This window comes from Labrus mixtus, chromosome 24 (assembly GCF_963584025.1).
Source record: "Labrus mixtus chromosome 24, fLabMix1.1, whole genome shotgun sequence".
Lineage (NCBI taxonomy): Eukaryota > Metazoa > Chordata > Actinopteri > Labriformes > Labridae > Labrus > Labrus mixtus.
The window spans coordinates 11,476,789-11,489,104 of NC_083635.1; the positions used below are offsets into that span (position 1 = coordinate 11,476,789).

Genomic DNA, 12,316 nt, shown 5'->3' on the forward strand with positions numbered 1-12,316 from the left:
CAAAGTCTTCACTTATGATAAATACTTGAATAACTCTGTGAAGGTTTCATATCAAAGTGTTTCACCGTCTTCACATGTTAACATATGAAACTAAAACATGTTCAGGCTTTTCATGGATTTGAAAATGAGACGTCTCCGCACTGAGGTTAGAAACAGACTCCGTGTTTGAAGAAGAGGCAGAAGAAATGTCATGTTTGAGGTGGAAGCATGTAGAAGTCATTTATTTAAGGGTTATTAAGCAGCAACCATGCTACAAAAGATGAATGTTTTGGATATTAAAGAACGATGAAAAAAACTCAAATTGAACATCAGTACCCGTCAGAGCTCCCGGTTACTTTTTGGTGTCGTCAGAAAAGTGAAATGTGAATTATTTCTGCAGATTTAGATTTAAAAAATCATCTTCGACGAGTTGAAATGAAGATTTAACCTAAAAGTGTTGGTTCTCAACTGGTGGGGCGGGACCCAGAAGTGGGTCGCAGAGCCATTTTCAGTTGGTCACAAATATAATAGTGGAAAAATAATAGTGTCAACAAATCTGTAAAGTGCTTTATGAAGCTGTTTGTTTTGATCTGACGGTTCTTGACGGTCCTGAAGTTGAGTGGAAAAAAGAAAATTCATATTTGGGACGCAATTTGTCTTGAAGGAGTTGGTGATGGGTCTTGAGGATAAACCAGTTGAGAACCACTGGCCTACTGGTTATGTTGCATTCCCCATGTACAGAGGCTGTGGGTTCAAATCCGACCTCTTTGCTGCACATCACCCCCCCCCCCCCCCTCCTCTCTCTCATCCCAACATTTCCTGTCTCTCTCTTCAGCTCTCCGATCCATTAAAGAAAAAAAAGGCCCAAAAAGAAATCAAATGAAATAACATTAAGCCGTGTTGTTGTTCAAATAAACATAAAAACATAAAAACATAAAAACATTATTCCTACCACAAAGCTCCGAGCTGCTTATTTCTTCCCGTTTGAGGGATGTTTATTTTATGTATTTGTTTATTTGAAGGTTGTGAAGTGTCATTTTTGAAAGAGAGCTGTCTCACTTCTGGATTCAAATTTAGAGCAAAGACAATTAAACACTTTTAGATATGAATTAAAAAAGGTTATTAAATAAGATGTTTTAAATATCTGCTCTGTGACATCCTGAGAAACATCTTTATTAGACTGATTTTTATCCCCGCTGCCCTCTTTGTTTAAAGTCCAGACCCGAGTGGGAATTACTGCGATAAAACCTGCCGTGTTGTTTGCCGAGCTTTTTGTTTGGGTGACCCCCGGGCGGCCCCCCAGCTTACACCCGACTAATCCCCTTTCTCCTCCGACACAAAAACCTCCTCCTCCTCCTCCTCCTCCTCCTCCTCTCTGCTCATTCACTCCTCGGACTCTCTCCTCTGATTCAGCCCAAAGGAGGAAATCATTTAACACACACACACACACACGCAGGTGTTTTGTCCCGGGGGTGAGGAGAGGGAGAGGGGGGGGGGGGGGGAGGTTTGAGGACTCTTACTGCTGGATTTAGTCTTTTAAAATGTGGAGGAGCTCATGCAGGGCAGGTAGAGAAGAAAAGAGAGTTAGCTGTGCTCGGCCTGTGAGTGTAAAACGACCTGGAGAGAAACGGTCGGCGTTTTAAAGGCGCTTCATTTCTCGCCATGCGTGAACGATGAGCATTCATTTGTGGATGTTTAAGGTGGAGAGGAAGATAAAACAGAGATTGAGGAGAAAACATTTTAGAAGTGATTCCATAACATGAGATTGAACCTTCAAAATAAAATTAACATGCATTGAAAAAAATAATAATAATTCAAGAAAACAGAGAAATGACAATAAATGAATGTTCGCACTCTTCCGTCATTTATTTCAAACGTTTTTCTTTTCAAATCATTTTATTTTGAGCTTCGCGAATTTAAGGTTTTCAGTTTCTCTCTGTTTGGATTTGATCCTGAATTTATTATTTTGACAATTAGGACGATTGTAAGGAACTAAAAAGTGATTAAAAAATGTAATCTAATTCTTTAGGATGTTTTGTCGACCATGTTTTTATATTCTTTGACATTTTAGTTACAACAAAATTAGAAATCATAACGGACTGACTTTATAAAATATTTACAAGCACCAGGTTTTCTTCTTCTTCTCTCAGGGTTAGTGTAGTGCTTCCTGCTGAGTTTCCTTTACATTATCACTCTCTAAACCAAGGTGGGATTTTACCTCAAAGCATGCAGCATTACCCACTTTCACTGAAATAAGAATCACTTTTACATAACATACCACAGAACATGAAATCAGCTGATTCTGCAGACTGACATGTCTTCTCTTTTCCTTGTAGATAATAAAAAAAGTGAGGACATTAATGATCTCTGCAGAGGAATCCATAACCAACAAGTGTTCAGCATGTTTGAGGTTTAAGGCCAAAATACAAAATCAGATATGAACAGGAAAAGGGGAATTTAAAAACAAATAAATAAGAATATTAAGGCATATATTCCACATTTAAAACATTATTTTAAATAACTCCCCTCCCCTTTATTAATCCTAATTACCGTATAATTCAGTCCAACATGTTTAATGTTGTTAAAATGCGTCTCATTAGGATTTAAAAACATTGTTTATTAACGGATGATTGGTTTAATTCGCGCTATATTTAAAAAAAGATCGATCAGACCGGAAGCTAAATGTAATCATGTGTTACATATTAATAGATATAAACATTTAAAATCCAGAATTATGAATGATATAATGTTTTTAACGATCATAATCTGTGTGAATTATGTAAATGTTTGTTTTTGGCCTCATTTTTAATGTTTGACGGACTGAGTCGCTGCGATAAAACAAAAAGCTTTTCTACTAAATATATATATTTAAAGCTTTATTTAAGCAGCAGAAACAGAGTGAGGCACACGACAGTACAGGTGATTAAAAGTTGACTTTAGAGAGGTGAGAAAAGCAGCTTTTGAAATGATTCTGAGGGTGAAATAAAAAGCTGTAAAGTCATTTTTAAACGTCGTGTTTCCCGAGCTGTTTCTGTAAATTATACCATTTCATCAGGCGTTTTCAGTAGGCCTATTTATTCACAATTTACAAGATTGTACAACAACAGAAACAAATTCAAATTACAACGACTGACTCACATGTTTTACAAGCATTAAAAAGTGGAAATCAATTCAACCCGCAGCCTTCAACTCGGTCTAAACACATCCTCCACACCGCGTCTATTATACGCTCACACAGCTGGTGCCTTTAATTCCACTGAAAAAAGTCTGAAAAAAATTAACCTTTAAAAAAAAACGCACCAGCCTTCACGGATTATAATTTAAAATCGTGTCAAAAGTTGGCATGCCCTGTTCCAGAGAGCAGTGTGTGTGTGTAAGTGGGACAGACAGAAATCCATCATGAGAGTGAAATTGAAATATAGATTCAAAATAAAAATAAAAAGTTTGATCAAAGTGATTGCATTTATGGCTCTAAGCGCCTCGTAATTTACAATTCTTCACCTTCCTCAGCAGCAGCCTGTGCCAAACTACGCGTCAATATTTGGTTGTTTTGGTGCTTTAACACGGAGACATTAAATATGAGTGAGGGGGACCGTCCCGTTTACCGGAGCTGAGCCGCTGCTCGCGTAGTGCTGCGGGTGGAGCACGTGCAGTCTGCTGTGAACGCTCGAGTCCCCCGCCACCTCTCCGGTCGGCAGGTACATGCTGATCATGTCCCGCAGGTCCCCCGCTGGGCACGGCGGGCCGCGCGCTGCAGACACCGGGGGGCTCACGCTCGGCTCAGACTTCACGAGGGAGCCCAAAGTCCCCCCGAGGGCCCCGGACACCGGAGACACCCCGGAGCTCTGGTGCTGGTGGGTGTAGCCGGTGATGCCTCCGTAGCCCGGCGGGGACGCGCTCATGTAGCTCTGAGAGTTTGAGATGGGGCTGTACGATAAGGCGCTCATGTCGTACCTGTGCACGGGCTGCGGGTTGTGCGGGTGGTGGTGAGGGTGGTGGTGGGCGTGCGGGTGGTGCGGGTGAGCTCCGGAGCCCGGGTGTTGCGTGTACGCCAGCTGCGCCTCCTGCATCATGGCGTGAGCCGCCGCCGCCGCCGCAGCCACCTGCCCCGAGTACGTGCCGTTCGCCCAGCCGTTCACGTGCGTGGCGTAGCCGGAGTTTGCCCCCGCGTGCACTCCTCCTGGGCTGTCCAGCCGCTGCCCTCCACCCATCCCCGTGGAGCCGAGGAGCCCCCCGGCCAGAGAGTACTTGTCCTTCTTGAGGAGCGTCTTGGTCTTCCTCCGCGGCCGGTACTTGTAGTCCGGGTGCTCCTTCATGTGCATGGCCCGGAGCCGCTTCGCCTCGTCGATGAACGGCCTCTTCTCGGCCTCCGTCATCACCTTCCACTCCGCGCCCAGCCGCTTGCTGATCTCCGAGTTGTGCATTTTGGGGTTCTCCTGCGCCATCTTCCTCCGCTGGCCCCGGGACCACACCATGAAGGCGTTCATGGGTCTCTTGATTCTGTCCTGGGGGACTTTACCCCCGCCGCCTCCTCCTCCTCCTCCTCCTCCCGTGTGCCCCCCCGGGTTGGCCGGGTTGGTCTGGGGCACCACGGGGGAATGCAAGTCCGTCTCCATCATGATGCTGTACATTCACCTCGCTGTGTTGGAGTCAGATACGCAGAAACATTCAGACTGATCCTCCGAGAAGACGAGAAGAAGAAATGATGAAAAGGTGCTGCGCTGAAAAAAATCCTCTCAGGTATAAAGTTCCTCTTTTTGTGTTTTTTTGTTCCTGTCATCCACGAGCGGCCAGAAGAGAAGCTTTACTGGTTGAAGCTGAACTGGTTTGTTGGAGCTTTACTTTGGTTGAAGCTGAACTGGGAAAAGTTACCGGAGCGTGCCCGGGCCGCGCGCTCTGACAGCAGCTAAATGAGCGAGAGAGGGCCAATGGAGAGGCTCGAGCGCAGACGTGATTTGCATGCGGGGGGGGCTATAGGCTCTGGTGACGTCAGAGCGCGAGACCCTAAAAAAAGAAAAAAAAATGACTCCCTCTGTCATCTGTTTTTTGTGCGTGAAGCTAAAAAAAACAAAAAAAAACACAACATGTCAACAGTTTGATCTCCGGATTGAAAGTTTAGTTGTGTTTTAATGATTACATCACATTTCAATATATTTTAAATTAAAAAAAAAAAAGATTTTACGACAAATAAAACTTTAATAATTTAGATTTATATGTTAGAATTAGAAAATAAGTATTGATAAAGTAAACATGATTCATTAAATCCTTAATGAGCTTCACAGAAACAGCAAAATATAAAAACTACTTTAATTTAACAACAGGCTTTGGTGTATATTTTTAAAAACAAATCTTACATTTCGAGCCTTCTTATGAGGATGTATCTGTTGAATGAAATCTAAAAGTGTTTGTGATATTGATGAAAGTCTGTATATATTTTTTTGTAATTAGTCCCTGCTGTCCCTTTTTTTTGTGCGTGTGTGTCAAACTAAGAGCTCCACAGCCTCCTATTCAGAGCCACAGGTGCCTTTCTGTTGTGTGCCCGTTGCTAGGAAACAGGTGACTGACGCCCGGAGCACGTGCCCATTCAGAGCGCTCCTTTTGTTTGTTTCACTGAAGCCGACGCGAGGCGAGCGCGAGAGAGATTTAACCCCCTCGTGCTACGGCAAAACTGATCGGATCCTTTCAGAACAAACGTGAGAAATGTTTTTAGTGTTTTAATAAATGAATAATATAAACCGAGTTAGTTTACATCCTGCTGAACATCCTGAAAGCTCTAATTCACCTGAATGTGTGAAGAAGAGACACACAACCTGCTGGACAAATATAAAGTCATTGTAGCATTTCATCAAAAATGTCTGATTAATGTATGAAAACAGCATCAAAACAAAACAAAAATATAATAACTGATTATTGTGAGGAGAGTAAACATTTTAAAACTTTGAAATGATAATAACAAATAACCTTTTAACAAAAAGAACCATAATTATTATAGATCAGGAAGCATGTTTATCTCAGGATAAATACAGGTGTGTTGTTGTTGCAGTGACGGGTGGATTTGTTAAAGTAGCGGGTTAATAAAAGTAATTCTGATTTACTGTGTTGTCAATTCAGTGTCATACAAATTAGAGGTTGGGGAAAAATCCATACAGCCTAGTGTTGTGATTTTTTTGTGTGGTGTATTATCTGGATTCACGGCAGCCATGTATCCATAATGTTTTTATATTAATAGTAAATCTGCTTTTTCAGTTTGTAAATGCTGAAGAGGGTTGCACAATTCATTTAGAAGAAGATGCATTCATGTTGAAGTTCGATTAGTCTGAAGCACCAACAGTTGAGATTGTGAGGAGCAAATAAGTCTTTAATGTCAGTGTTGATCAATCTGTGAAGTGAGATGAAGAGACTGAGAAGGTTTAAACAAGACATATCATTTATCTTCACCCTGCTCCTCCTCATCCCTCTCTCTCTCTCTCCCTCCTGCTCCTCTCTCTGTCTCTCTCTCCTGCTCCTCCCTCTCTCTCTCCCTCCTGCTCCTCTCTCTCTCTCTCTCTCTCCTGCTCCTCTCTCTCTCTCTCTCTCTCCCCTGCTCCTCTCCCCCTCTCTCTCCCTCCTCACCCCTTCTCCTCCTCTCTCTCTCTCACCCCTTCTCCTCCTCCCTCTCTCTCTCACCCCTTCTCCTCCTCTCTCTCTCTCTCTCTCACCCCTTCTCCTCCTCTCTCTCTCTCCTCACCCCTTCTCCTCCTCTCTCTCTCTCTCTCTCTCTCCCTCTCCCCTGCTCCTCCCCCCCTCTCTCTCCCTCCTCACCCCTTCTCCTCCTCTCTCTCTCTCTCTCCTCTCTCTCTCTCCTCTCTCTCTCTCCTCTCTCTCTCTCAGTTTAGCAGAAACAGAAAATGTTTTCTGTATTTGATATAATTTGAGGAACATTTTAGTATTCTAATATAATTTTGTAATTTCACAAACATGTTGACATTGTGCAGCTCACTGTTAATATAAGACACATCGATATATGTAGATATATTCAACTGAACAATCTGGAGATATGAGTTTAGGTCCTTATCGCCCCAAACCTTCATATGATGATAAAGGTTCTTTACGAGACAGAGAAGTTGGAGAAACCTCAAATGAAATATAAAAACAAGATTTTAGGACCAGACCACAGGATGATGAAATATTAACAACAGAGTAAAGGGTGACTGTCATGCAGAGGCAAACGCCTTCCTGGATCTAGAAATGATGTAAAAGTATGAAATCATTCTATTTGTTTATAGTTACATGGTGAGATCATCAGCTGTCAGATATTTAGTAAATCTCTGTCGTTTGGGCTTTTTGTGAATAAATGAAGTGATTAGAAACAGATATTCCCTTTTTCCCTCGTTTGGTATTCCGCTCTCCTCCTGCGTCGCTGGCTTCCCGTCATGCGGTCGATCTTTTCAGGCCCTCGTGGGATTTTCTCTCCCGAGTGGCATCTGTCAGGTGCTGCAGCCTCTCAGAGAGCTGAGCGCTGTGCTGGCACGCTGCAGGTCTGGATTCTCCGCCCGCTGCCTTGTACCAGTCGGATGGAGAGCCGTCGAGTGGCTTGTAGCAGCCAGGACAGGATGCACAAAGACGTGTGTGGATCGTATCTTTGAATGCACGTCTGGAAAAATCCAGCAGAGTTAGTTTTTTGTAAAATAACAGAAATCTGCAAAGACAGAGCAAACTATATGAATGTTGCATTTACAAATGTTACAGTTCAAACTGGTTCTGCAGCTCATAAAAAACAAAGATCATTAAATCAGATAAATGTAAGAAGTTGTTTTTCCTGAGTGATGTGAAGTGGTTAAGTTGTAGAATGTAACACAGATTTAGTTTTTCTTTCAGGAATGGAGCCACAGTCCCTCGTCCTGTTAGTCTGACCCCTCCGTCTCCCCGTACGACCAACTGTAGGTGGTTTTCACACGCTCCATCTGAATCTGAAGGGGTAACTGTGGAGTCATTATGAACCGAGGGGTGCTGATCAAGCTGCTGTGTTTACGCTGAAGCCTATCATGTTAGCGCTGAGCTAAGCATATGTGTTTGGTCACTAGTGCGACAAGTTAGAGATATTAGAGGCAAACTTTAATGTCGCTCTGCAGGTTTTTCTTGGGTTGTTAAGAAGTGTGTCTGACTGTGAATAAGGCCGTCCATCCTGCTGTCCTGCACGTCCACAGATGTGCACAGCGTGATGGATGTTGAGGTAAAAGTGGGCGGTGCAGGATGTTAAACATAATGAATTCATCAGATCATTTGTGATCTAGAACATGCACACACACACACACACACACACACACACACACACACACACACACACACACACACACACACACACACACACAGTTCTTAGGTCGTTATTGAGGCCAAAGGTTGTATTCAAGAAAAGGACGTATAATGTGTGATGTCACCTTGGGCTGCTCGATGATGGCAGAAATGATGAACAGGATTATGTTGTTTTCAAGACCGTGGGAAGTGAAAATTGTGGGAAGTGTCAAAGTGATTTAAAAATGCATTTAAAATGTGTTCCAAGCTAATAGTGGATGTGAATATAAGAGCCATAGGACAGCTTGTTAGCTCCACAGAGCTAGCTGTAAGCTAATTTAAATGTGTTTTCTGTATCCAGGCAACAGAGGACGATGTCTCTGTCAGGAGAATTAACACAGTAGAATAAAAACAGGACGACAGGACGCTTCATATTCTGTATTATACAACAACAAAAACACAATTTCACAACATCGGGACGCATCAAGTCATTTCATGTGTGTGTGTGTGTGTGTGTGTGTGTGTGTGTGTGTGTGTGTGTGTGTGTGTGTGTGTGTGTGTGTGTGTGTGTGTGTGTGTGTGTGTGTGTGTGTGTGATTGGCATGTTTTCAGTGGACGGCAGCGTTTGAGCGAGTGTGGCTGACTGGAAATACCGAGAGACCACAAGAACGGGCTTCATGTGGAACGGGACAGTGCTGGAAACGCAGGTTGCAACGCGTGTGTGTGTGTGTGTGTTGATTTACAGTCAGCTTTTAGGGATCGCAAATGATTGTTGAAGAAAGTGTTGCTGATGACACATTACAGAGCAGAGGATGAAAACTTTGCTGTTTACATCATCACCGTGGTGTTAAGTGGGAAAAAGTCACAGCACACTCTGAGGCCTAATGGAATCAAAGGCATATCTGGTGTGCAGCGGCCGACACAGCGGGTTTGTTTAAGGCTCTCTGTCACAGCAAGCTGTCAGCTCCACTGGAGTTCAGCCTCACTGACAGAGCAGAGTACACACACACACACACACACACACACTACATGTATACATGTATACAACAGCACGCTGTGACATGTGTCAGGCTGAGAGCTCAGTTTACAAGTTGTGGCGTGCTGAACCTCACAGACGTAAACAGTAGTTATGAAGCTGATGATCCAAGTTGTGTTGTGGATGAATGAAAGTGAAGCAGCGGAAGATGAACATCACAATGGCGACATGTTTTTCTGTTCTCACAGTCCTTGATGAACTCGGATCAACAGTTTTTATTTTTAATGAATTCCCCAATTTAAAATGCAAATCAAACATTTTTAACATTCTCTCTCTCTCTGTAGAGCTGCTGGTTGAGTGTGTGAAGAACAAGGACATAAAGAAGGTGAGTCTTATCGTCTCTCACTACAGACCTTTGCACCTCATTTCGGTGCGTCAGTGTCATGCTTTGCTCCGTCGACAACATTTTGAGGTTCTTTAAACATTGTCTTTGAATTGAATCATCTGCACTCCTGAAAATATCTAGATCATTTCAGGAGGACTGCTCCGGAGATTCTCCTGATCTGGTTGTTCACATATCCACCTCACAGCTGGGGACTACAACTGTCAGACAGGAGGGGGGGCGGCGAGGGGTCTCCTGAGGTATACGACGCTATAATGAGAATATTTGTCTTTAAATCTACGTGTAGTTGAACAGAATCACAATGTGAACTAAAGAGTGGAGAAGAACAAACTGGAGAACAGGAAACATGCAGCAGCAGGTTCATTAGAGCACGGAGATGGTAGAGGTGGCGTGCAGACAGTCTGTGGTCGAGCAGCAGTCACAGGATTTAAACGTCACTCCCCCTCCCATTGGCCCGAGGTGAATATTCCAGATAATATTCTGCTGCGTTCTCACATCAGCTCACTCTGACTAACTGCTGAAAAGAATACTACAGTAGGGTTCTGTCAGGAGAAACTCCGGGTGAAGTCCAAACGAAAGAATGTGTCCATTTGAATTCACACATACAGCTCCTCCTGCAAATATCAGGAGTTTTCTGCAAGTGTGAAACTCCTTTAGTCTGTCTTCTAAAGGGGTCCGTCTAAGACAATGGATTTTAATTAACATAAACAGTAAACAGTTGCTTTATAATTAAAAAAATATGTTATCTGTGATTAAGTGAAGTCACATTTATTTATAAAGAAATAAAACAAAGAAAGCAGTTTGAATTTGTTGTATCTAGAACAAGAAAGGTGAAAAAAGAAACTTCCGAATGCAGTAATTCACAGAGTGACCACAGGAGGGCGCAGTTTCACCTTTAAACTCCATCTTTACACATTAGTATCTCAAACTAACTAATTTATCTGCTTCTTGGACACTTTGGAGAACGACAGGGAAAGGAAGAGAGAAACTGGAGGTAAACATCATTAACAGTGAATTTATCTGTGGGTAAGAATTCAGTCAATGTCCTAAAGACCGGAAAACAGGTTAGCGTCGTCCCCTGCTAAGAGCTATGCTAACGAACGCAGTTAGTGGGGCGGTTAATGTTACCATGGTAACCCGAGTTTGACTTTCTCTTGTTGCTAGGTTACCAAGAGTTTAAAAAACAAGTAAATTACATTAATAAATATTTTTTATCAATAAAACATTTGATTTTTGACTTAGTCTTGTTTATGTGTCCTCTTATTTATAACTTTTTAATTTCTTCGATAGAAACTTTCAGCGTCACTTCCGGTTGAAGCTTCCGGTAATCACGCCGAAGTGTTCTCAGGTGTGTATATAATTGTTTCGACCAGGTAAGCGGTGTGGACCGCGGGCAGTATGGCTGTCGATGAAAGAGGTGGAAGAAGAAGGAAAGATGAAGTCTGGATACTCAGTGAGTCATTAAAAGTCCAGTTTTGTGTGAAAAGCCAAAATAGAAATACCTGCGTCTTTATGCTAATGCTAACACCTGGGCTAATGCTCATGCTGACGTCATTACAAATGTTTGTTAAGAGGAAACATCGTCAAAGTAAGCTGATGATAACGTTTATCAATATTATCACTTTACTAAACTATTTAAGTTTATTGACTAATATGTAAATTAGTTAATCCGAGGTAAAATTATTTATGTTTTATTTATTGAACAAAAAAAAATATTTTCTAAACATTACTGTTCACGGAGCTCAGAAATTAAATGTTCATCTTGTTTAAGTAATATGAATAGACTTCATTTATTTAATTTAAAAAGTTAAAGCTCTTAATCCAGTTTTCTGTGTTTAATTTATTATTTAAGTGCAGTAACCAACAACTAACCACCAGAGGGCGCCCTTTCTATATAAAGTAATTTATAAACGATAAAATATATTTATTTTCAACCTTTAACTTTAATTAGAGTCTTTGTTCTTGTGACAGTTAATGTATGGTAAAGATGTTTCTATATTATATTCTACATTTAAACTTTGAATTTAAATTTGCTTCAGTCTCATAGAAAACCCTTAAAGTGAAGTTAAACACAGATAATTTACAGTGAATGATAAAACTCAGGTTTATTCCAATCATCATGATGTTGTATAATCACACACATTTTGTGTTTTATTAACTTGATGAACTAAAATTAGTTTTTCTTCTCCAACAGGAACTCTGTTGACGTCTTCCAGGAGGATCCTCGTCGGTGGTCGTCTTCCTGCTCAGGTAGGAGACTCAATGCTTTCTTAATGTTGTTTTATTATGTTTTAGGTCTTATAGATGTTTTGACTTCATCCTTTTTGAAAAGCTACTAAGAAGTCGATTTAGAGTTCAGGAACATCAGGTGTTTAATGAAATACTACAGTTTTATTATCGTTAGTCAACAGCTTAGCTACATAGAGTTATCAGTATGTTGATGTTAAAGCTGATTTAAGGGGAGTTATGACCTTCTTTTAGTTTAGACCTTGATACAGCGCTTACTCCCTTAAATCAGCTTTAACATCAACATACTGATAACTCTATGTAGCTAAGGTGTTGACTAACGATTATAAAACACTTGATGTTCCTGAACTCTAAACATCTATAAGACCTAAAACATAATAAAACAACATTAAGAAAGCTTTGAGCTCCTATCCAATGGGGTGCTTTATTTTAATGTGCTG

General features: G+C 41.6%; 1 protein-coding gene across 1 annotated transcript; it reads right to left on the bottom strand.

Annotated features, from left to right (window-relative positions):
* Window positions 1–2,842: 2,842 nt before the first annotated feature.
* On the bottom strand, window positions 2,843–4,924 carry sox1b (SRY-box transcription factor 1b). Its single transcript, XM_061032843.1, has one exon. It carries the CDS (start codon window positions 4,608–4,610, stop codon window positions 3,552–3,554), a length of 1,059 nt encoding a protein of 352 aa, XP_060888826.1. The 5' UTR covers window positions 4,611–4,924; the 3' UTR covers window positions 2,843–3,551.
* Between the last annotated feature and the right edge of the window lie 7,392 nt (window positions 4,925–12,316).

What these genes read in the sequence shown, in the direction of transcription:
- sox1b (XM_061032843.1), bottom strand. Translation starts at nt 4,610, where the DNA reads ATGTACAGCATCATGATGGAGACGGACTTGCATTCCCCCGTGGTGCCC.